The sequence below is a fragment of the Stegodyphus dumicola genome, chromosome 6 (assembly GCF_044657685.1).
Source record: "Stegodyphus dumicola isolate Sdum_Otavi_A_Nest chromosome 6, ASM4465768v1".
Classification (NCBI taxonomy): Eukaryota; Metazoa; Arthropoda; class Arachnida; order Araneae; family Eresidae; genus Stegodyphus; species Stegodyphus dumicola.
Genome location: NC_140773.1, coordinates 35,681,487 through 35,708,981, shown reverse-complemented (window position 1 = coordinate 35,708,981; position 27,495 = coordinate 35,681,487). Strand labels below are relative to the sequence as shown.

Here is a 27,495-nt window from a genome sequence, read left to right as displayed (position 1 = left end):
GTTTGGTGTAAGAAATTCACCAAATAGGGCGGAAAATCTTCTCGAGTTGCTGGTTCACTCGAGTGGAAAAGGTCTCGAGTGCAAAGCGTTAAAAGTAATGATGAATAGTTTGAGATTTCAATGTGAAATGAAAACTTCAAATTAGGTCTGAAGGACGTTAGTGACACTGATATAATATCTTTGAACTAACCGATGTAAATCTAATTGGTAGTGCTGCCAGAAAACTTTGCTGATGGTAAAAGGTTAAAATAGCTGAATGTGAACTAATTATGATATGATGGCATGTAATTTCTCCTAATTTTAAAATTCGAATTGATGTCTTGAATAAATTCTTTCCCATATATCAACGAATAGATTTCGAGAAATATTTTAAATGCCTATAATGTCAAAAACATTTTCATCCCTAAAATTTATGTCGGAACACATCATATGGATTAGAGAATATTCTTTCAATAGTTCGCAAATATGTCATGCACACTGCGGGGGAAAAAAGGGGGGAAGGGGAACAGTTCTGCATTTCCCGTTCTTCTGGGCCGATTGACGAAATTCAAGTTGCATGTTTTATGTCTCCAAAGCGCGACTTAAGACACTGTATTAGGTTTACATACAGCATTATTCTAATACAAAAATCGGTCTTTTTCTGAAATAAGATACCAAATTTTTTCCGTATTTCAATTCTACGGTTCAAATTATGCCTAGCTGCCAAGTTTTGTAAACGTCGCACATTTTTAAAAAATTAGCTCTCAAAATTTTAGCTCCTCAATGTTAATTGAATTTAGTATATATTTATGAATCTCTAATTTTTATTAAACTTATTTAATTATTCCTTTCACATTTCGAAATTTAGGTTCATTCCTAATAAAATTCTATCATTTTTAATGATTTATTTTTTAAAATCTGCACTTTTGAATAATTTGTATAAACTTTGAGAAAAACATTTTGAATTGTAATCTATAAAATTTTTACCATCATGTTAAAGTAGATGTATTTTTAAGCGTACCTGGAAAAACTAGAGTTTTTTATTCAAAATTTCCGAAAATGTACGTTAATTTATATACTGGCGTGTTTTGAAATTTGGCATAGTTGTTGAAAGCAATTATCAAATGCTGTTTAGGCCCTTTGTTAAAATTCTTTGAAAGTAGGAACTACTAAAGTCTATTTTTTCCGCTCATGCACAATGTGAAAAGGGAAAGGAAAATAGGCTGCCATATATTAAGAAGTTAGCCAAGTGAATTATTCTTGGCGCAAAATGAAAAAATGTACCAAGATAAATATTTGAATTTCTCTGTAAATTTCGCACCAAATATTGTAAAATTCAATATTTAGGCACAATTTGAGTCGCATAATCGAAGTATGGAAAAAAATGGCATATCAGTTCTTAAAAAGTCCGATTTTGTGTCAAAATATCTATATTGGAACAGCGTTAAATGTAATCCAATATACATCCTAAGCCACGCTTTCGAGACATGAAAAACGCAATTTGAATTTGATTAATTTGCCCAGTAGAACGGGAGATACAGGAGTACCCTTGTTTTCCGCGCAGTGTACATTCATTTTCTAAAGTAATAAAAATGCAGAAAAAAAAAAATATCTTACAGTTAATATCGATGATCACAGAAGCTTCTTTCGGTTTCGTAACGTTATTGTTCCAAGCTTTGCAGGTATATTCTGCCATGAAATCCGATCGGCTAATATCCCGAACGACCATTTCATTCCGGACAAATCTTTGTTTTATGATGCTGAAATCATCGTCTACTAGAGTATTACCACGCCACCAAGTCACTTTAGGAGAAGGATCACCTTGTCAAACAGAAAATAAGTAACAATTACTCTCAGGATAGAGCCATTTAAGATAAAATTGTAATGATGAATTTTATTTAAAAACTGAAATTAGGCACAAGAAATACAATTTATTATTGTCTATGGTAATAAACATGCGTTACACTAATAGCATTTCTTACAGCAGAAACAGTTACAAAAATGTAATAGTATAGCAAAGTATGAAATAAAAAAGAATCTCTTAGCAAGATAAATTTTTTATTAGGCAAGAAACTAATGAAATGTTTGATGTTTGAGGAAAAACAACCTAACAAAAATTTTAGGCAGCTCCTATTTATTATAAGTTATCTAAGATTATCTTTAAATTCTTCATAGAATAAAATATGGTTAATCTTCGGATTGTGGTAACTTGGCCATTTTTTGGTGAAACTTTGGCGACCAACGCTGCTACAGCAACCTGCTAGCTTTTTTTTTTTTTTTTTTTTTTTTTTTTCCACGCTATTTTGTTTTTACGAAGTAAAGGATGTTTTTTTTTTTATTATTATTAAACTCAGCATTTTATTCCAACAATCTGCTAGCCGAATTACGCTTATGCTAGAACTTTTATGGAACAAAAGTGCTTAATCATGACGAAGATTAGGTGCGAAATTGGGAGAAAGTGCAGAATCGCCCACTGCTTGCAGAGTTTTTAAGAATTGCACATACACGGTGTCCATGTACATGTCGACCTATTTTCACTTAAAAAAAATCCTAGAATTGCACAAAAATGGCATAGTGCACACTCTTGACTTTATCCATGTACACTGCTAAAGTCCTAGCTAGAAACCTTTATCGCCTTACCAAAGTGTCGCCAAACTACCTGTTACCATATTACAAAGATTAGCCTAAAATATTTAAGATTTTTCAAAAATAATAACAATTTTAGAGATTTAAGCCTTTGAAACAAGCAGAAATTTTAATCTCAAGTGTTTTTATTGAAAATATTTTTATGAGAAAATAAATTAAAAAAAAAGAATGACATTGCTCTATGCATATAAAATAGTTCCGATTTACTCATTTATTGAAATGCTCTCATTGATGTGAATGCGTAATTTTGGTGTCGCATTAAAGTTTATCTTGTAATTAATGTTGATGTAAAGAATTTATTAGTTCGGAAGAGTTAATGTAATCTAGATTCGACGATATATTCAAATATTTTTATTCTTTTTGAGAATAATTTAGTTTCAAATTTTTAAAGCTAGGTAAGGAAATCATTCATATTTTATGAAAAATGTGTCGCGAATTCTAGAAATATATGTTTTCGAAAGAAATATAAAATTGCCCATTAATCTGTGAATACGGCAATACCTTTATAGTGAGAAAAAAATCTCAAAATTTGCATAACATTCTCTGTAAATAGTAAAATTTGACAAGATATTTCTTGTAATTCGCAGAGGATTAATACTAGCATTTTCAGGGCAAAGTGTAAGGAATTTGCGAACGTTTTTCGCGGCAGTTCTTGAAGAATGGTATTCAAGTTATTCAAGTACGAGAAATAAATTAACACATCATATAACAATTTTAAAATAAATCTTAAAATTCGCGCAAGTATTCGATATTTGGGAAAAATCTGATACTCGCGAAATCACGAAAAATCTCCTAAAATTCATAAAAACGGTCGCGGAAATTTGCCCTGAGATGAAGTTACTGTCCTACTTACTACCACATAAAAACCGAGTAATTATTTAAGATCTGTATTTCCATATTTATTGTTCAAATTTATTAAAATGTTTAGAAAATATTAACGTCATAAATACCTATAATTTGCGCGTATGGAACATTCATATAATTTGATAATGGTAGATAATTACCTCCGTCTACTTCACATATAAAAATAAGCGTAGATCCTTCATCAAAAGGTCCTATGATATCATGTAAGCTTTGGCCGTGCTCATCCATTATGATTGGCTCTCCAGGTGGCACTGAAATATCAAACAAATGCAAATCTATTTTATTATTAAATTCAAATACTTCAATAATTTTGATTAAATTTTTAAAACACTAAAAAAGTGGCCGCCGAAATAAAACAACCTAATAATTTAGTTTCGTTTTTAAAAGTATAATCCATTGTTTTTATAAATGTATAAAAGCCCCCAATTGTTATTTGTAATATAAAATTACAGTAATTTTGCGTGATAATCGTAACTATAAATTTAAAAAAAAAAAAAAAAAAAAAATCAAACAAAAAATCTGAAATGTTTCAGATTTTAAATTACGTCCAAAGGGGCGTTTTTTAACATTTTGTGTGTTACCTTTCTTTATTAAATATCATGTTCCTCGCACTTAAACCATAAGATCCAGTGCAAGAGCAATATCGCAAAATAGTTTTAAAACGAGCATATCTTTAGAATTTCCGATACAGAGACTCACGCGCTGAAGATAAAAATGTTTTTTCTGCACAACGTTGCCATTGCTCGCTTTGAAATCCTTGAGTTTGTTAATCAAAAATTCGTCAAAGTTTTAAAAAATAGGAAATCGATCATAAAACAAATTTCAAATTTGGTCTTCCACATGCTCATATTCGTTGGAGGATTACGTTATTCAAAATTCGATGACTCTATGTACCGTTGTTTTATCACAATACGAGAAATATACATACATGTATGCAGATTTTTCTTTATTTAATTTCTTCAAATATAATGCAGGACTCTAACATTTTGTGGCAACAGTTTGAAAAGTGAACCGACATTTATGAGTCCGACGCAAAATGACCAAAACGAAACTAATAGTCCTTCGGGACTCAAGTCCCTTTGGACTAAAAAAAAAAAAAAAAAAAATGTTAGGCAGCGCTTCAAAAACGCTGAATTATATGGATCCTAGTTACACTAATCTCATAATTTTTTGCTGTTGTCTTCTGACATTCTTGTGAGAAATTGGATATTGCCAAAACGAAACTAATAGTCCTTCGGGATTCAAATCCCTTTGGACTAAAAATAAGTATCAAACGCAAAACTTTCAATAATGTCCTAATTTTTTATAATCTTATAATGTGATCAAAAACGGGAGTAGACTGCGCCCATAAGTCATTTGGAGTTAGGAATGTGTTCTCAAGGAAAGAAATATATTCAATAGCCTTTGATGGCTGCTACCATCTTTAGGCATCCATTTCTAAATCATTATATATATGAAATTACATATTACATTATATACATATATAAAATATTATGTATATAATGGAACATACATATATATACGAGGGCCATCCAGGAAGTAGATTACGTTTCCGTCTGTGTCCGCTAGGGGCGGGGCTAGCGCGGCCATCTTGGGGTCAGAGCGTTGCGCAGCTCAGTCTGCATCTAGCCGTGCTAGTGAGAGGTTCGTGCTGTGCTCCGTTCAGATACTGTGACGGTTTGAAATGTCTGCGTTAATTGAAAATCCCGCGAGCTGCGAGGTGCGCTCAGTAATAAGGTTTCTGACAGCAAAAAACTGTAAACCGATAGAAATCTATCGGCAGCTTCGTGAAGTGTATGGGGACAACATTATCACTGAAGGTGGAGTGGGTCATAAGATTTCAAAATGGCCGAACCAATGTTCACGACGAAGATCGAAGTGGGAGACCCAGCATAGTGACCGCCGAACTTCTCGAAAAAGTCGATGCTAAAGTCCGTGAAAATCGAAATTTCACAATAACGGAACTTTCTTTGAGTTTTCCACAAATTTCGCGAAGTTTGTTGCACGAAATCATCAGCGAAAAGCTTGGTTACCACAAGTTTTGTGCAAGATGGAAGGCAAGAAGAGGTAACGAAGTGGTTGAAGGCGCAGGCGGCCGAATTTTTCGACGAAGGAATTTCCAAGCTCGTACATCGCTACGATAAATGCCTTAATTTGTATGGTGACTATGTAGAAAAGTAGTATTTGAGTGTGGCTTTCATCTGTATATAATAAAATTTGTTTCCTACACTTTGTTTATTTTTTTATTCCAAAACGTAATCTACTTTCTGGATAGCCCTCGTATATTCAATATTTCTTTAGTAAATAAATTATATATATATATATATGTGCTGCAAAATTAAGGAAATTAGAAGATAAATTTTAGTACGCACGCTAAAAAGTTACCAAAAACTGTGGCTCCGTGAAAACTTCAACATAAGCATATTTAGTTGCTATGAAATGTGTGAAAGAGTAGAAAAAAAACAATATTTGAATATTTAAAAGTAAAATTAATAAAAAGTAAGATATATGCTAAACGAATTAAGTAATTATTAACACAGTAAAAAACAAATTAATGGAAGAGGTAAAATAAAAATAGTAAGCTATATGCTAAACGAATAAATTAGATTTTAAAACACAGTAAAATAATCAATAATCAATTGATCAATTGATCAAGGTAAAATAATCAATTGATCAAGGTAAAATATAAAAAAAAAAAAAAAAAAAAATTAAAGATAAGAAGCGGTAAATGGTTAATTAGCGCAATCTGAAGTTCATATATATATATATATACATACTTCTACATTAATTATATATACAGTTAAAATTGAAAGAAAATTACTAATTTTAATTTAACAACAGTCCTTTGAACTTCTCATTTTAATTTACCTACCTCCCCTTCCTGGAATTTTACTGCGTCATTTGAAAACTAATTCACATAATGTAATCCGCGTTGCGAAGGCTCTTAAAATTTAAAACAAATTTAACAACACTATAAATACGCTTTGCTTACATGCGCACTAACATTTTCCTTTCCTCCTGCCTGTGTGCAAAAGCACGTTACACATTTCTCTGCTTCAGTCATTGTCTATTCGTTATAGAACAGTTAGGAAGGTGCTTATGGTTAAAATGTTTACGTATAAAGTTTATATTAAGTTATTTATGCATAATGTTTGAAGGTTGCTTCTTCAAAAATGATGTGTGAACATTTTTATACTTGTTAAAGATGTCAGCAAATAATATTTATTTGTTAACTCCTCGTGTTCCACAAAGTATACAACGGCAGGAATACATAAATATGCCATTTATGGTGAAATTAAGCTCCATTATATCGTCTTGTGATTCTACGCATTAAAGCGTTTCCAAATAATTACAAATTCTCGTAAGTAACAGCTATCTTCTAACCCTCAAGTCATATACATACGTGTGTATGCGTTGGCCGTCTAGACCAGGAATCGCTTAGAGACGCAGCGTGTCGTACTGAAGGGCTGGGTTTCGAATTCCTCAGAAGGCTGGATGTTTCTAAATGTACAGTGTCTGTGCGGCATGGGGAGCCCACAAAAGATATGGAGAGGTGAATGTCCTCTCGGGAGTTTAGTCGCAGAGGAGGAGGGCGGAAGACCCTCGGATCGTTCCCCGGGCAGCTGTCCTCACAAATTGGAATGAGCAAAGTCGGACTGTTAAAGGCCGTTCCCACAGGGCTTTATCTGAGCTAATGGACACAACTGACGTAGCCGACCTGTCTCCAAAATCAGTTTTTTCCCTCATAGGGTAGCAAGTTGAAAAATTTGAACTGCAGGCACAGCGCAGCTAGTCGACGCATGGAATTGACTCCATTAGTTCAGATAAACCCTAGTCTCTTTATTTATATGATGGTCAAGGCTTTTGCTAATGACAGATACAATCTTGTACTCCATGTCACGAAAGAATTCGTAAATTTATTCTGAATAGGTCACAAAAATGTAAGTAGTCACAATGAAAGTAGTCACAATAACAACAACATATATATATGTAATGATATTTTTTAATCAATTGATTAAATTAAATTCTAATAACATTGCTTAATAATATGTTGGCGATTCTCTACCTAAATTGCATCCCTGTTCCTAAATTTTGGCAACATCCTTTCTTTAGTATAAAGTATATTAACCTGTTAGCGCCCGCCAAATCGCCAAACTCATAAATCTGTCATATTACATAAAGTCCTTAAGAACACTCCTGATGAGAAGATAGCGTCACCTCGTGATTTCAATTAATATCGCTGATTGGATGAGCCTCGTGACGCACACATATGTATAAATAGGGCTTCTGCTCAAGGTACGATAAGAAACGCTTGTGAGATGTATGCTAAAATAAACCTCCCACTTTATATTCCAAAATTTGTCTCATTCCTGTTGCCCCGGCTGCACAAAACAAATAATATATGAGAAATTACATTTCATATATGCGTGTGTGTGTGTGTGCGCGGGCGCTTATAAGTGCGTTTAATTTAATATTAAATTTAAAAGCAAATTCAGTGATCATATTCAGGTACTGAAAATGCCAATTTTTGTAAAAAAACAAAAAATGGAATTCATTCGAACAGCAATCGTTATATGAATTTGATACACGTAAAATGTTTTTGAATAATTAAATACTATTGCATAATTCTCCTGTTTTTAGTACATTTGGAATTTTTTTAAATTAATTTTTTTTTAAATGAAGAACATTTTAAATATATTTCAGTTATATCAATTTGACAAAGTGATAGTTTCTAATGATATGAAGGAATTTCTTTCTTTGCCTACTTTGCTGTATCTGAATATGACTTTTGAATTTTATTTTAGTGTAAAAAATTATTATTAAATTTTTAACATGTAATTTAGTAGTAGTTTATTAGAACTTATTGCTGACTATTTAATCTTTTTACTTTATTATAACACTGAACCCCCAAAGTGTTAACTCTACTGATCGTAGAAATATGATTCCAGTTACAAAAAAGTGTTAACTATTGCAAATAGTTAAGCTTCGGAGTCCTTAAATTAAAGAAAAAAAGAAAAAAAGAAAAATATTGTGAAAATTATAAATTTAACTCGCAGTGCTTATATTTAAGTTCAGGATAATTTATAAAGTATTACATTCTTGTATGAAAAAGATTGAGCGAAATATGTAATTTTAAAATTGGAGATCTTTGTAAGTAAAAATTAATTATCAGCTTCGAAAATGTTTGGTATTTGCAGTTTATTTTACGAAATTCTATGGAATTGGCACTATTTCTATGGAATTTTCTTAAAATATATTGATGAATATAATTTTTAAAAAAATGGAATCTTATTTGCAGAATCTTACACAATCCGGGTTCTAGGAAATGGTGGCAGATGTCAGTATTGACACATAATCAACTTGCAACACTGTTTTAAAAAAAATAAATAAAATTATCTAGAGTTTAACTTATTTTACCATTCATTATTAGACTATGATTTTAAAACAATAAAATTTGGTAAGGATAATTATACCATACTTTTAGCATTTAAAAGCTTATAAAAATTCTTTCGGTACAACAATGGAAACAAAATTACAGAATAACGAATGTTATCTCCAGTCAATCACAGAAGAATATCACAGAATTGCTTTTAGGAAATGGCATCTAAGAGAGGAAATTTAACCCGAATCATTCTAAATTATTTATTAACCGACCACTCAAGACACGCTGAAAATGATGCCAACTATGCCAAATTTTGAAATTAAATATCTCGATCAAGTTCTGACATATGGAAATCAAATCATTTGTGCAAAAGTTTCCTAAATATAAATGTACGGAATGAGAGAATGTATAATGTGCTAGATTTTGTAAACTCTATAAAACTGATTTTTTATATTTAAAAATACTATACTTTAAACATCTAATGAAATTGTCGATTTAAATTATTACGGTAATAAACAATACAATGTACATTTTAAATGGAGTACATGATAAATTTTAAAAAAATGAAAATAATAACTTTACAATACAGGACGTATATCGGATTTTAGGCATGTATTTCGGCTGAGGAAGAAGCTTATAGATCTTTGCTTACGTGATTCAACTTTTGAAAAGTCCTGAACAAGTAAACGAGGTTGATATTTAGAAATCTGTTATTTCTTTAATTTTTAAATCTACAGAATCAACGAGTCCTAAAATATATGTCAATATTTTATTTTCCATTATACTAATGCCCACGTCAGCATAGAGGCTTACAATATGAAAGGTCCCTAGACTCTATTAGTGAAATTGAAGACCTTTTAATTTCAATTAATTGTTTTCTGAGCAATCCGAGCAAAATGACTTGATAAATGCTGTGTGAAAAATAAATTTGAAGATAAATGAATTTGGTGGCATTTAAAAATTTAACTGGTAGATGGATGGCAAGCAGCAAAACGTTCAATTCAAACTGATTTACGCTGTTGTTCAAATGCATTATTTATATTATTCTGAGAGAAGAGGTTTTTAGAGCTTTAAGAAGTAAGGGAAGTTAAGAAGTAGTGTGCTTCTTTAAATGAATTTTATATTTCTTTAGTTCATATATTTCTTAAATATCTTGCAATGAGCTTTTTTCTTGTCTGTTTACATATCTTATAACCAATTCTCAAACATGGAAATTTTCACCCAAGCGCTTTGAAATGCAGTTCAGAAATTTTGTCACTCACAATTCACATTTTAGTTAATACAGCATTAATCTGACTCAAATTTTGTAAGCCTACTTACATATTAACAAAAGCAATAAAAACATGTGAAAACACCAGCGGCTAATCATAAAAACTAATTGTTAAGTGCGCTCATACTGTATTGTATACAATTTTTATTTAAGCATAAATATCTTATTACTTTTAATTATAAATTAACTTTCATAGTTCGTTATTTTTAACATGTTCTCATTTTAAGATAGTATAATAAAAGATTTAAACTGAAAAACTGTAGTACAGAGAAAACATAACTAGCAAAACATTTGCAAAATCGCATCAATTTTAGTACAGTTTGTCAAAAGAAGAAAATTTGCCAAAAATCGTATTAACTGTGAACACCGATGAGACGCTTGTGTGGAAAGAGTAGGCACGTTAGGTAGTTCGATTAGTGAAGTGTCATTCTTAAGAAAACAAGCGTTTAAACTTCTATGAGCAGGTTCTCTTTTTGAGGTTCTCTAATATTCCTCTCTTCAGTGCATTTTATTTTGAAATGGGGCTGAATAAACTAAAAGATAAAAAAGGAAATTTCTATAAATAAAAAAAAACTGAAATCAGAGTTTGGGAAAATGTACCAAAATGTACCAGCATCATCCACAGTGTTATACCGCAGAGCCGCGAAATCTACAGTAGAATCTCCGTTGTATACAAAACATTGCTTCGAAAGACATAAAAGATTCATCAAATGTTATTTCCAGTCGTAAAGATGAATTTCACTATGAATAAATCTGTGAAATATTTTTCTTTTGAATTTATGCTGTTTAGGATTTATTCAAGGATTTTAGGGCAGAAAATAGGAAAACTGTCTTATCATTTCTTTTTTTTTTTGAAAGAGCGAGAGTGAAGTACGACAAGTTTTGGAATTGGTAAAAAACCGGGAAAATCTTAGATCCTGCTGGATGCACTTTCAAATAACTAAGGCTGAAACATTGAAATTTTCGAGCTCTTTTATTTCGAGGTTCAGAACCATTAACCTTCATGCTTTCTTTCATCTGCATCTTTCTAATCCAGTAAAATATTAAATGGTTACTTCAAATATTTACATTAATGGTTACATTAGATATTTACTATAAAACCATTACTTTTACATTAATGGTTACATTTAATGGTAGTTATAAAACCATTAAATGCTTTAATTTATATCTCTGTAAAGATCAGTTTACTCTAGCCTGTTAGAAGGGTTGAAAAGACCGCGATTACTTCGCTTTCAGAGGTACCTGAATCTGATTTTCTCGTGAAGATATCATAAAGAAGGATTTAAGTGGTGTTTATTTATGAGCTCTTAAAAATAAAATATCTTTGATTTTCTTAAGATTTTCTGCAGAGAATTTAACGTTCCATGTTTTGTACTTACCTACTAGGTTACTTCTTGAAATAATCTTCTTTTCTCTTTATTCTTGCTTTGATTTAAAAAGAATTCGGAGTGGGAAAAATTGAAATTGTTTATCAATTTTTTTTTTCAAACTATGTTATTTCTTAACATAGTTAATAAAATAAACTTAAAGATCCTAGAGATTTAACTATGGATTTTATTTATCAAATCTAATTGACATTTATTATTAAATATAGACATATTTCTGAAAATTGCATGCTTACATTTGCTCTATTAAACGGAAATTTCAAATTTTGCTTTAATTAAAAACTTGTGTAATATAAAGTTTTTTCTTATTATGATTCTTATAAAAATTATTCTATAGGCTGAAAATTCGGAACTTTCAAATACCTTTTAGAACTCAGATTTGGATTCGGACTCCAGGAAAGTTAATGTTACCTTAGCCTAGAAGTAACTATGAAGAATATGTGTTTGGAAAGCATCCATGCATATAGAAAGGATAAATTGCCAAGCATCATTTAATTAAATTAGCACTTAATATTTAAACCTCCTACAAGAGGAAAATAAATAACTTTATTTCAAGCTTTTAGAAATCATATTTTTTATTCGTTTAACTGATAAATGTTTCCATGCTATTAGTGAGAGTTTTATGACTAAATTATATTGCAGTTCGATTAATGTATAAAAGCATCCCACTCCGCTAGTCCACATGAACAGGATAGAAAAAGAACTCCTAGTTAGATTTTTTTGGCTGCTTCTGAAACAATTTCTTTATAAAGTAGAACTTGGCTATGTGATAAAAATATTGACTGTTCAGTAATCGAAACTGGGAACCGTCATTATTACTATTTTTTGAAGGTGATACAGTCGCGCGTATTATCAAGAAGGAGAACTTCCTTTTAAATTTTTAGCTGTTTTAGAGGAGTGTATAGATTGTCTTCAATAACTGTACATCTTCGTAAATCTGACGCTCACTTTTAGAGTCTGTTCATGATATGTCCAGTCAGAAGAATGCAATTTATAACATTACTCACAACCATGAAATGTTTCGCGAAATTGTTAGATCATGACAGGAACATGAGTGATGACTCCTAATACTAAAACCAATATTCAAATCACAAGTCAGGGAACCTCTGTTACTCTGTACTAGTAAACGGGATAACTATCAGCGGAACTAGAAATCAGATAGCATCGGAATATTAAAAGCACTGCAGCTCTTACATATGAAATAAAGTTTCAGTTGTGGTCGAAAGGATATTAATATTACTATGCAGATATATCACGTAGCTTTCTCTCCCTTAGTGTATTAATCATGAAATGAAAATTTGAGCGTTTCGGTGTAAATATATACTTCTAACACGGAAAAATAATGTTATGAATTTTGTACATATTTAATTAATTTTAGTGAAATTATATATAAAATTGTAGTATATTTCAAATAATCTAACACGAAGTAATGAAAAATCGTGCACTGCTGGAAAAATAAGTTTACAGAGGCAATTCTATTTAACATTGAGTTAAATGGTTTTCTCGCTAGATATCACTAAACTGGCGATGGTTTCGGCGACTAATTTCTGTCGCCAAGTTTAGGGAGAACTCGCCAGAGAAGTCCATTTCGAAAGTCGCTAAACTTGGTGATCATTTGGAGGCATTTTGGTCCTGTCCCAGTATAATTGTAACTGACTCTGTAATTGATCCTTATATGTAATTCTGATCCTATATTCATTTCAGTAATTTCGACAAATGTAAGCTTTCAAATATTTTTCGGTGCCCGGGATAGAAGTTTATAAGCTCGGAGAAAGCGTCAGCTCTCAGTTTTGATGTCAGAACTAACTTCGGAGTACTGATAAATCTCAGAATGAGCTTCGCTCTTTGGATGAACTTTGCATTGCGTTGTGTTTAACGTTATTAGTAGTCTGCTAGTATTTTGAAGTGGTAACTACTTATCATACTCTGTTATATTGAGCAGAGCTGAGCGAGTACTTTTGTGGAAAGTTCTAGAACAATAAACGCTTCTTATGGGAAAATAAATTATATCATTCTGTTGTTGATTATGTGCGCATTCAATCTCTTATAAAACCGTATGAAAGCAACAATATTGCTCTAAATTAGACAAACATTAAAACCTGTTTTGTTAAGCGGTAAAGTAAACTGTTTTGTTAAGCGGTTACTTCGAAACAAATTTCATAATATGTGGCGTCAGAAATGTCTTTTACTAACTATACGCATTTCGTAAATGCTTACATTACAAAGTATATCAACTATCTATCGTATTAAAATGATAATAAGAATTATATGTGTTATACTAATAAGAACGTATCTCTTCGACTTTGAAAGGCGAAGTAAAGATCGTCTGCTGCAAAATGATCAAGGGTTATAAGAACTGTCAATTCTTATAACTGTGTGCGCATTCAATTCTTATAAAATTCTGTGCGCATTCAATCTCTTATAAAACCGTATAAAAGCAACAATATTGCTCTAAATTAAACAAACATTAAAACCTGTTTTGTTAAGCGGTAAAGTAAACTGTTTTGTTAAGCGGTAAAGTAAACTGTTTTGTTAAGCGGTAAAGTAAACTGTTTTGTTAAGCGGTAAAGTAAACTGTTTTGTTAAGCGGTAAAGTAAACTGTTTTGTTAAGCGGTTACCAAACAATTACTTCGAAACAAATTTCATAATATGTGGCATCAGAAATGTCTTTCACTAACTATACGAATTTCGTAAATGTTTACATTACAAAGTATATCAACTATCTATCGTATGAAAATGATAATAAGAATTATATGTGTTATACTAATAAGAACGTATCTCTTCGACTTTGAAAGGCGAAGTAAAGATCGTCTGCTGCAAAATGATCAAGGGTTATAAGAACTGTCAATTCTTATAACTGTGTGCGCATTCAATCTCTTATAAAACCGTATGAAAGCAACAATATTGCTCTAAATTAAACAAACATTAAAACCTGTTTTTTTTAAGCGGTAAAGTAAACTGTTTTGTTAAGCGGTAAAGTAAACTGTTTTGTTAAGCGGTTACCAAACAATTACTTCGAAACCAATTTCATAATATGTGGCGTCAGAAATGTCTTTTACTAACTATACGCATTTCGTAAATGTTTACATTACGAAGTATATAAACTATCTATCGTATTAAAATGATAATAAGAATTATATGTGTTACACTAATAAAAACGTATCTCTTCGACTTTGAAAGGCGAAGTAAAGATCGTCTGCTGCAAAATGATCAAGGGTCATAAGAACTGTCAATTTACTATCCTGCATAATTAAATTTTTTCATCTACAAGTTTAGAACAGCTCTTAGAAATAGTCATTTTACATGTATCATCATTGATTTCTGCTGTCGTAGCCTAACGTTACGAAACGTAATGAAGAAACTAAACTGCTTTAGTTATTTTAAAATTTAGCGTATGTTACTTTTGCCCACTGTAGAAGAAATTCATCTCGAAATTTGTTTTGTAGGATTAAGTATTCAAAGTACAAATGTAATGCTATTTTAATTGATATAAACTTGAAGTATATCGCAAAATAAAAAGAACTTCAGCGCATGCATTCAGCTTGATATCAGAATTCGAATGATACATCCATACGCCTTATATCTAAACAACAAATAATTGCTTCTCTTCAAATGTTTAGTTTACGTGTTATTCTACTTGTTGTTCAATGCCCTTTCTATTAGTCCCATATGAATTAGCATATGAAACACGGCTGTAGGACTTTTAAATGTTTTAAATGTTAGAAGGACTTTATATTTTATTTTTAATTATTTAACTCTATAAAAAAGAAAATTATTACATACTTTGATATAGTATTGACATTCTAAAATTATCTTTCACCTGCGCCAAATGAGTTCTGCTCAGTTTCGCGCGAAGTGCAATTGTATTCAATTTACCTTGTTTGTGAAGTCTTTAAGAAGCTGAAAAAGACGGGTTCCTAGCGTTTTCTGATTCTGGTATTTCAAACACCTACTTTGCATTTGAAATTTTTATAACAAAAGTCCTTGTGTAAAAGTATATAGTTTCTAAAGAATTTATTTGTTAACCGAATGCAAAAGGCAAAAACAAGGAACATTAAGCATATCAAGAGAATTTCTTGGATGGAGATAAAAAATTCAGTCTCCGGGCATATCAAAATTGGCAGTTAACCCTACCTTCTTTGCTGTGAAAGGAAAGAGAAGACGTTGTCAATACTGGAAATAACCAATTAAGTTACAGACGTCTTAATTAGTGAGTAGGTCATCTCAAATCAGAACCAATAAATGAATATCACAAAAGTAAATCACTATCGCCGAATTTCTTTTTATCAATCATTATCTTTCGAGCTGATAAATCTTCTAACATTTTTTGTACAATATCAGTTAGGGGTGCTATTATAATTTAGATTATTTTACTTTTAAACATTTGTGCCAATTAAAGTAGAGTGTCTGATAAACAAGCATTGACAGACATATACTATTTTGCCTGGACATACATGACGGCTGTTGTACTTTTATTCGGCAACAAGAGTAAACAGAAATCTAATATCACTTTATATGACTTATAAAAAATGTGTTCACAAGATTATTGTAAAAACGAAGCGAGCTGCTTGATATAAATATCAGGAGTCATGAAGGCTACCATACCGAAATACTAGTATATTAATTCCAAACCTCTCTTATTTATTCAAGAAAAAGAGCTATGATAAAAGATTAAATCAATAAATTATAAGAAGACCTCTGGCAGGTATGCGTGCAGCTTTCCATTGAGGAATTGGTAGGATTATCAAGAATTGCATGCCAGATATTGTCTAATTATCTGTCATGCAATATCGATCTATCTCGACCCAGTTTCGTCTTATCAAGGCCCAAACATATGTAAAAGACAGATTAATCAGCTTATACAAACAACACAAAATTAGCCATTGCAATATAAAATAATATATATATATATATATACGGTAAGATATAATAAAATACGACAGCTATGTCAAGAAATAATTGGCAACCTTAAAATTAACTATTCTAAATTTGGTGTTTTCCCCCTAAATTCATCTATTCTCCCAAATTCGAGAACTTTCCAAATTATATAACACACCTTGAAAAAGGTAACTAAAACTAAAATTAACCGATCACGGCTTAGCTTCACATTTTCACCTAGGAGGAACTACGCCCCTTTTTTCCTGACTTCTGCCATGCAAACATCTCCCCGCTGCTTACGCTTTCCTGCTTACGTCGTACTCTTAAAACCAGTATCCATAAAAATTTATTGTACTGAACGATGGTTGAAAAGTAATTTGTCTGCCAAAGAGATGATTTGAAATATGTAAAAATAAAGATGATGATTCTTCAATTCAATTTTATTAGCTGCTTCATCAAGCCTTCACTCTTAGCAACTAGCGTCTTCGAATGCCAGAAATTAAAAGTACTGGATTTACGAATACGCAATTAAAATACTACATATATATATATATATATATATATAGGAAGGGAAGAAGAACCGTAGTAAAAGATTTCTTAGAATTTCAGTCTCTACGGACTAATGGTTAACGACGCTGACTGCCGTACTGAAGGTCCTAAATTCGAATCCCGCGAAAGGCATGGATGTTTATAAGGGTATAGTGTTTGTTCAGAGAGTGGCACTCAGTCTCCATGACATGTAAGTGGTTGGTTGTAGGGAAAAATATGTAGGAAACCCTCGAGCCACATAAGGGATATTCGATATCGAAATTACAGATCGGCGCGGAAGCTTAAGAATTAGGTAGGCACTGCAATTTCGAATTTGGGAAAAGATACGGCTGTTTGTAAGCGTAGAGTACCTGTGCGGCTAGGGTGCAAACAAAATAAAAGCCGAGCAGAAAGTTGTATAGTTTGATGGTAGAGGAAAAGATGTGGGAAGTCCTCGGACCGCTTCTTGGGTGTTCTTCAAAACTTGGGCGGAAGCCTAAAAGTTAGCAAAGTCTGGCGATACTTAATATACCTATGAAAATGTACAGGTGCTGGCCTTGCTTCAGTATGTACCGTTTTCTCTTGAAAACATCATGAATTGCTACCAAGAAAGTCAGGCTATGAAATGAAATGGTATTCCATGAATCTTTATATTGAAGCCCGATAGTAAGGCTGAGTTCAATGCTGTGGCTGATCAATCAGCATTAATACAACGTCAGTCATTGGAATCCTGTGCAAAATAAACTTATAGTTGAAGACAATTTGATACCTCAAGTCAAATTTGGTGTTAATTCAAAATTGCTCAAATCAACCTTTCCTGTTTAATCGCAGACGGATAATTCGCTGTGTGCTACACAATCCTCGATTACAGAGTCAGAAACTTAATATTTGTCATACAATACCTAAGAGTTGATGACTGTGAATTACAAAAACTCAGATATATCCGCTTAGTACCATATCAAGTAACAATAACATTGTTACCTATGAAAAAGAACTCAATACTCTATTGATCAATTCAGTAGCTAACAGTGTTAATGATATAATAATTTTCAGGAATGAACTGCCTCTATCATTTAAATATTTCTAGTTCTTCCTCAACGGCGCAGAGACGCTTCCTAATTAAAAGAACGGTAATTTCAATAGCAAAAGCTATATTTTGCCACGAAGAGAACAAACGGTTCCTAAGAAGCTATCAGCTGCCAAACAAGCTTCTTTTATAAAAGTACGGGAACTCCAAGAGCAGTGCTAAATGAACTGGCTCAAAGCTAACCGTTAAAAGGATAATATTTTCCCGTCTTAATAATAAGGAAATTATACCATTGCCAAGCGATTTTAGATAACTTTGCTTAACATTTTTATAGAATGTGCTGCATAAAAAATGACAAAACTATAGAAAAGACATTCGATATGCATTCGTTAAAAATACGAATATAATTCGCTATGACAGTAAAATGACGTTTCATTGTTATGACGAACAAATAATTCATTAATGACAGTAAAGTAGAGCTAAAAGCGATTGCCAAAACTAGGTATTAATTAGTAATACCTAGTTTTTGTAACACTTATTGCATTTTATTAATTTCCTTGTATTTTATTTTTCTAAATACAATAGAACCTTCTTAACCCGAATGAGATATAACGAATGGAATAACGATCTCTCTTCCATATTTAGCTTCTGACGTTCCCGCTGGGAATATCATATTTGACTTTGTCTTTAAATCTCATGTCATCCCCTGGGGTTTTTTCAATGAAAGGCTGATTTTAATGTATAAAGTTTTAATTTATATACATGATAATTAGATCAACATTTGAGGTACGTTCTTGAAATGAAGGAAATTGCATTAATATAGTACCCATCGCATATTAGAAAAATTTTCGTTTCAAATATATTTTTGTTTAGTACAGCTGGGTTTAGGAGATGGCGATGCAGATTCTGACATCAGTTTTAAAATTTTCAAATAATATAATAACTAACAAATAATTCAATAATTAATCCCTAAATAATAATTAAAAAGTAATGCTAAAATTAAAATATTTATCCATTTTTTTTTTTGAAATTCGTTTTTTAATTTTTTACAATAATATTCTTATATTTGCGTTTTTCATGAAATTCTGCGTCTAGCAAACAATTATTCTATCCGTGTTTCTTTGGTATCGTGTTCATCAACAGTTTATCAATCGCATTCAAAAATTTGTAAAACTGCTGGTAGCCTCTTTGATCAGCACTTTTCAGTTCAAATTTTTTTCTTAGAATGTGCAGTGCTTTTTTTGATCCAATATATATTTGCATGGGATTTTTCCTGTATCAATTTCTCTGAGATCTTCTGTAGTTTTTTAAACCTTCCTGTAATATCATAGTTACATTTTATACATGCTGTCTCAATATTATCGTGAACTGACACATATAATAAAAATAAATATTCTTAACTTGCCTCAGTAATATTTGAAACATTACTTATAGCTTCATTTACTCCGAGGATTACAGAAAAGCCACGCATAGTTTTTAAATGTGTTTTAAGTTATTGACCCTCCACAGTGATTACAAGATGCATGGCCGCCAGCAGATATCGATTTGTTTGTCTCCTTAGAAGTACTTACATTTTTATGAAATTCAGGTCTGTTTATCATTTTCTGATCGGCTTTTCTATAATGATATTTGAAAGCTTTTATAATAATAACCTAGACTAGACGCTGAATGTTAGAAGTTGTATTTGCGAATACTAATATTTTTCTGAAAGAGATCAGAAGTATGTATGCTGCGCAGTTAGCTAATTAATAAAGTTTTGTTTTTCATTTTTTCAGTTCACTGTCTCATTTAAAAAGAAAATCCGTAATAATAACACTGTCTTCTATCAGTTCTTATTACTGGTAAGGTTAGAAGTAAATTTCATGACTTTTTGAAACAGCAAGACTTTCTTGTTTGGTCAATAATCAGTGCCATCTTCTTAATTGTTGGATTCCTACTGCGTGTTAATACTCGTAACAGAGTAATTTGTTTTTTAAGGTTCTTAAACAAAATTTTGTTTCATTTTTAATTATTGATTAGCTATTATACGGCGTGCGTTGCTATGCTACTTAAATGATAAAAGTGTTTGTATTTTATTAATGTTTATAGAAGTGCTTTTGGATACACAATATTTGGCACCCTTCAGTTATCGGAAGCAGATTCAGAAATATATGCATACACATGTAGCATTTTACTGCGTGAAGAACTAAGTATTTTACACTTTGCTGAACGATAACACACTTTAAAATGTTTTAATTTGGGAAGTGGCAGCACATTTCTCTGAAATAGCAGAGTTAGATTTCAGACAAATTAATATAATTGCTATTTCCGGAGTGGCAACGCAATTTTTTATATCGCCGAAATTTCTAATTAAATTTGAAACAGCTTTATCTTAATAAAATCTTTAAAAATATCTTACACTTTGCAAAATGGCAATGCAAAGCTTTTAAATCGCTGAGTTTTTAATCAAAAGAAAAGGTATAGATTGTATTAAAGCTGGATCACTTCCTGTAGCATATTCATATAACAGCCTGGGTAAAAAACGTCTTACATCCAATTATCAGCTGCTCACTTCTCACCATTTTGCTTGCCGATGAAAAATGTGGTATATCTCTTTTTACGATTTGTGAGCCATTTGTCTTTTTATAATAAAATTATCTCTTATCCAAGCTGCGAAAAATTAACGTGTAAACACAAGTTGTGCATATATTCGGTTGAAAATGTTTAATAAGAGAGTTGTTTAAACCTTAGTTATTCTAAACATTTGAAAACCATAGTTATTTTCTAAACATTAAAGCGTAGATTAAATATTATGAAAAAACAATTATTTATTATACTATGAGGATTTGTATGTCTCTTAATCTGCTTTAGGAACATGGCGTGTACTGAATGGAAACAGGGAGCTTACTCAAGCTATGTTCAAATATGTGTGGAAAGGACGACACAAGCAGGAATGGTTAACTTTACCCTTTACTTCCACGATATTACAGGCGCACACGCACTTCGGGATACAGAGACCAACCACTTGTGGTCTGAATGTAAAAATATTGTTACGTTATTTCTTCTTTTTTGACACGAGTTGTTACGTTTTCTTCCTTCATGTTCCTACGGGGTTCGTGTGGATTTGGAGTGAATAACGACGACAATTGATGAAGTATCCAAACACACTTTATTAGACAGTATTGTCAGGACAGCTCCAAAATACGTTTTACAGTCGTCGATGAACTACTATAAACACGCTGACACGATCAGCGACACAGCCTTCACAATATCAGGCTATCACGGTGGAGACAGCTTCCTGCAAAGCACCCGACTCTGCTTTCAGGAGTACAGCTCCCGACTCTGCTTGGTCGTTCTCGGAACTTCACGTAATCTCGAGACTCTCCACGCTACAACTCACGATGCACTCGACGACCCACGAGCACGGCTCCCGACTCTTCGGTTCAGTCGTTCCCGGAGCTCAACACGCTCTCTCGACGATGCACTAACCGCGATACACTAACAGACTCCTTCGGCGCACTCGACGACCCGACCTACTCGGTACTCGTTGCCCGGCTGTCAACTCGATCGACTCCGCACGGCTCGCCAGACGAGGCACACTCTCTGAAGCATAATAACTCACTGCGGAGCAGCAGGGTTTATATAGCTCTCGGCTTGTGTTCGAGAACATTCTGGGATAAACCGGTAAGAGTTCGTTCCAGAAGGTTCTCCATCCGATTTTGTCGCCAAATGGGCGATTTCTCGCCAAATGCGGCAACCCTGCCTTCCTTTGCCATTTTATGGCAATCTAAAACTACTTTGCGGGGAAGCCATCTTACCGCACCTGCACATTTCATAACAATATAAAAACTACTAACTAATTAAATTTAAAATAAAAGCTAACTTTGAATGCTTGATACTAACACTAAGACTGGGCTTTTAAATTATTACGTATGTAGTACGCAAACTGCTGAAAACAAAAATAAATTTAAAATAACGAGAGGACTAAACCTCTGGCCTTAAATGCGGACAGCCAGCTGATAGAAAACTCGTGCGGAATGCAGTGGCAAGGCGGCTCACTTTCCCTCTATCTAACTCTGCTCTTGGCAAAACGCCATAAGTTAAATATTTAAGCGTCAGCAAGTACAGTTTGCATAAAAAAATAACGCTTTTATTCTGGCCGGAAGTGGAAAAATAAGAGAGGATAGTAAAGTTTTAAAATAAAATAAACGTTAGTAAAACTTAAGATCCTTACAGCACTTCATTTACATTTCTAAGAATTTGCGAAAGTAGTCAAAAAGTAAGAAATAATTTTTGGATGTTAAATATAACACTGACCATTTGAAATGAATGCTTCATGGCCATCAGAAATCCAAAATGTTTGAGATTCACAAATTTATATTACACTACAATACCAAGTATTTGTCATCCTATTACATTCGCAATATCCATGGATGATCACCAGTGACAATCGTTCCAGAAGGTTTCAGATTTCCATAGATTTTCTAATGGATTTTTGGATAACCGGTGTGGGCGTTAGTGGTGGGCTTTGGCTTAATTAAAATTTGACAGTCAATCTAAATTTATAGCCTCGCGCTTTATCAGCGATATGTCGGTACCCATACGTGACCAGAGACCAACCCGTACTCAGTTTTCATTAGCATCGCAACGCTTCGATTTGATTTAAATTTTAAAATGTATCACAATTTACTGCCACACCGTACACGGTACTGACGCCAGAGAACGTCAATTGTTATCGGTGGCTGACAGCATCAACTGTCAGCGGTTGTAGGTAAGCGGTATAACTTTCCTTCAATTTAATTTTAAATTTTAAAACGTTTGAGAGTTATCTACATCACAATGAAATGATAATATGTATGTCGCCGGCCAATTATCGTTAACCAGTAAGTCACGTGCATCAACAGCTTTAATAGACATTGATTTCTTACTATTGAATTTTAATTAAAATATTTTTATTTACGGCCTGGCCCTACCGTGATCTATCGGTTGACTACTAATAATTTTTAAACTGTAAATCACCAGCGTCTGTTTGACTGTCCTAGGTTTCTACAAAAATTAACCTAAGTGATTTACTTATGAATGAGTCTAATATATGACATTCGAATAATAATTTTTATGAATACTTGCACCATTTATGTTCATTAATAAACAATGTTTCTAACGCTATATCTAAGCATGTGCTGTGTGTTTCCTTTCTTCAAATAAGTATGTGAATTCAAAATGACTGTTGAAATTGGATTAGAGTAAATAAAGAGAGTAGATATTGGATTATTCTTTTTAAAACTTCCAAACTTTTGAAAAATAAATACTATTAGATGCCTTTACATTAAAATGGCCATTACTTGCGTCCTTAGGAGTGGCCATTCTCGAATAAGCAAGTGGCCAGCATTAGATAATAAAAAAACAGGATTTAATAAATGAATATAAGTTAACATAAAAGCTGTAGTTATAGACAGGCAATAGCTGAAAAAACAGTTGTTTTGCTCACTAAAACACTTCACGTTTCAGAAAACACTGCTGCTATGTTTCTAATTAAAAGTGAGATGTATTATTTTAATTAATACACAGAACGAATGAGTATTAAGGTCGCACTTTTCTTATCAAATTTATTTCAGAGTGGAAGTAATTATAGCATGTTTTTTTTATTACGAAAGGCACCTTTCGCACTTATCTTTCCTCCTAGATAAATTGCTTTAATTAACGCAATAAATAAAAGCAGCAAATATATTAAAAACTTGTGGGAGACTTATTTTTTAATTTTACGTTTAATATGCAGAAACGTCTTAATCTTTTTTTTTTAATTTTTTTTTTATTTGAGGAGAAAAAAATCTTATTCTTAAATCACGTATAATTTTGAGAGAAAAATGATATATTTTGTGTGATTTTACGCATGTTCCCAGGATTTAGAATTTCAAACAGTATCAAGAGCTATTATTTCAGTTTAGAAAAATGCTTCATTTACGAAGCGTACGGGTGTTGACAACCGTAAAAATATCATTTTCGTTAATTACAGAAGCATAACTAATTTTTTTACCAGTCAAAATCCATTTAATTTAAATTAATTGCTTCTGGATAGTCGGCATACTGCCAAAACTCAGAACCAGTAAACACTTTGTTTCGAGGAAAAAAAACTTAGAGATTAGACATACCTTTAGTTCCAAAGAAATCCACTTGTAATTGCTGTTTTTGTTTAAACATATTTCATACAATATGGGATTATGGGACTTTCTGTTTTCATTGTGCAGTTAAACATCAAAAAACAATTTCAAAAATGGTAAAATTGAAAATATAAAAAATATGCAGTCTCACGGTTTTGGCATGATTTACGGTTTTGACAGGATTCATGCTATTATTTAAATCACAAATAATAACAATATTTTGAATCTGCCAGTCGGGTTGTCAATTATTTCAGACAGCTCTATGTCGATATTTATGGTTTTAGAAGCACGGAAAAAATGCAATTATCATGGCTATATGCTGCTGGGACACATAAATTCTCTACTTCTTTCTACATCAATATTAGACATAAACATACATTACTTGTTGTACGTCTGCGGCTAATTGATAGGCAAAAAGGAATCAGATGTCTTCACATAACATTCCTCTAAAAGCAGTGGTCAACAAACTCTGTCGGAAAAAAGTCTGTAACTTGTTTGGAAACCCTATCATTTTCATTTAAGTGAATACTAAAAAAGAATTGAAAGTATACCAATGTTGCTTGCAGGGTTTGTTAAGGTTTCGTATGTAATCGCTGAGCTCACAACTGAGCAGTCTGCTTTTGGACTCACTCCTGCTAACATACCTTTTTTTTTTTTTTTTTTTTTTATAATTTTATTTCTAAACAGCACTTTTTTCGCACCTATGTAATATAAAACTCACCAGTAAAATAACAAAATATTTACAAATTTTCTTTTTTTATTTAAAATCCGAAATCACTTAGTTGCCAACAGAACTGAATGTTTTCAAAACTTAAAACAAATAAGGGAACCGAAACATCTGATTTCATTAACCTTTTGAAGACGGGATGGCCATTATAGTGGCCATAGTCCTCTCTTTGAAAAGACGGGGTTGTCCACTTTAGTGGCCATGTCTTTTCCCCCCATTTTCCAGGCTAAAAAGTGGGGTAAAATGTCAAATTTGACACCCCTGTGGTTTAACCACTTATCTCTTTCAAAGGTCTTCCTTTTGCGACATAGATGCACCCCTCTGAGAATCCATTAAACTACACAAATGAATTTTTGTTGCAAATAGGAGGTGATTTCTTAAAGGGGGGGAAAACATTCGGTTCAAGATTCCGCGTCCTTTGGTAGCTTTTACTGCTACCAAAGCCCCGGCCTCAAAAGGTTAACTCACCAGGAGCTTGTTAATATAAATCCTTTCGTGGATCAAGGAGTTATACAAATATAACTGTAAATAACAAGAACTAGTTTGTGTTTGAATATTCTGTTTTTATTTAAAAAGCGGAATTTACGAAAAGAATGAACTTGTATTGATGACTTCAATGGAGGTGGACCTAAGTAAATATAATTAAACTGCGAGTAAACTTATTTACTATGTTTTATTAATTAAATATGCTTGTGGAGTTATTACAGGAAATTTCGCCGTCCCTAAATACATTCGAAACCGCGAAAAAAATCTTTCTTCCTTATTATACAGTTTTATTATGATAATCCGGAACATTTAATAAACTGGTTTTGTTAATGTCTTGATCGTACCACATTATCAAGCTTTTTTCTCTTAGATTACAAGACAACGGGAAAGCGGTTCGTAACTCTGAATACCATACTGAAGGGCCTGGGTTCGAATTCCATAGAAGGCACAGATGTTGTACAGTTTCTTTGCGGCATGGAAGCACTCTCTATATACGGCAACCAAAAGTCCTGTCGTTTGATTTTGTGGAACAGGAAGAGGGGTAGTAGATCCTCGGACCGACCCCTGGGTGCTCTCCCTCAAAATTGGTTTGGCACTGGGAAAAATCTTATTGTCACATATATGGTGCCCAAGGTTTGTAAAAATGATAGACGCATTCTTGTACTCTTTTCTACGATACGTGGACTTTTTGTGATTAGGTCAGACAAATGTAATTTGTCATAATAACAGACAAAGAGAGTCCGCTGGCAGGATGTCTATTATCCATTAAAGAAGCATCTTGGCATTCTGGCCAAGCAATTCATGTTGTACCTCGAAAATGTTTTTTATTATTACTTTTTTATTGTCTGACAAAAGGGAGGAAAAAAAAGGAAAAAACTAAGCAGAAGCAAAATTGAAATCGAAGCTTAAAAATGAAGGAAAGAGAAAAAAATCCAGTTACTTGAAAACGAATCCTCGTGGGAACAGTCAATCAATAGTGCACATCGCTCAGTTAATTTTGAAGAAGAAAATGCTGAAGACTTACATTGCATCTGATAAAAAGCAGGTAGACTATTACTTGCGAAATCTCATCAAAACGTTCTGAGAAAATTGTAAAAAAGATAGAGCAAACTGTGGCAGAAACTTTTCAGAAACTTGGAATAGAACTGGTTAAGGAAAATCAAAATGGCTGAAATTTCCGAAAAGAATGCTTGTTGGAAATACCTCAGAAAAAAATAAATATTAAAGAAGCTTGTCTAGTTTCGTCTAAAGAAAACTTTGACTCACATCGACAACTCCTTGACTACTTTCTCGAATGAGACCTATTTTATTAATTTGTATTATTATATCAGTCTGGAATAATCGATGTAAATGCGATTGCAGAAATTGACACCATCGATGAAGCAGTGTTTAACTTCACAAAAAGTTGAGATGTGTTTTTATAAACAGCAAATGAGATTTAATTATCTTCAAAACTTCTAAAAATTTTCCATGTTTTGTAAGCCCAAGAAGCCTGCAGAAAATAATTACTAATTTGCATATTTTATATAAGCCTACTTATAAGATATAGTAAAATTGTGCATCCCTGATAGGAATAGGAATATGCACGATTCCTATATATATTTAGTGGGGAAATTTACATTATAGGTAATGAAACGCCTTCCTGTCATGTATTCATATGATGTTGCGATTAACACATCCAACTATCAACTGAAAGATTTGAAATCTGATACATAACAAAATTTTCCGTTCGGTTTTACCTTAGATCGGAAGCCTGGTCAGTGGCGCATGACCATAACCATAACCCAACAAAATTGTAGTTGTGTGTGTGTGTGTGTGTGTGATTATGGCAAAGCCTCGAGGGCTATCTGCCTAAGGGAAGGGATGCCTTCGTGGAGGACTTTCTAAGGGAAACTGGCTCGTATACACGTTACACATGGGGAAAACCACGAAAACGCTTATGCAGCCAGCCCGTTCGCGGGATTCGAACCTCGGACCGAACTACCAGTGTTCAGCGACTTTACCGCTCGGCCGCTGGTGGGCCCAAAATTGTAGTTGAGATTTTTCCCGTTTTCTGGTCTAAAAATGCCTATTTCTACACTGGCGCCCGATAACTGACTGATCCGAAAAAGGCGAACGTTGCACATTTTTGTTGCACATAAATAATTGAGCTTATAAGGTATTTCTGCCGCCTTCTTGACGTGC

General features: G+C 32.6%; 1 protein-coding gene across 1 annotated transcript in view; it reads right to left on the bottom strand.

The window, feature by feature from the left end:
• LOC118182172 (protein turtle-like) overlaps positions 1 to 27,495 on the bottom strand; it is a 553,469-nt gene that overhangs the window by 298,353 nt on the left and 227,621 nt on the right. Inside the window, exons 3-4 of the mRNA XM_085818215.1 lie at positions 3,630 to 3,740; positions 1,597 to 1,800 (exon numbers count right to left, since the gene is read on the bottom strand). Of these exons, the coding sequence (XP_085674341.1) occupies positions 1,597 to 1,800; positions 3,630 to 3,740 (315 nt within the window). The remainder of the gene's footprint in view (positions 1 to 1,596; positions 1,801 to 3,629; positions 3,741 to 27,495) is intronic.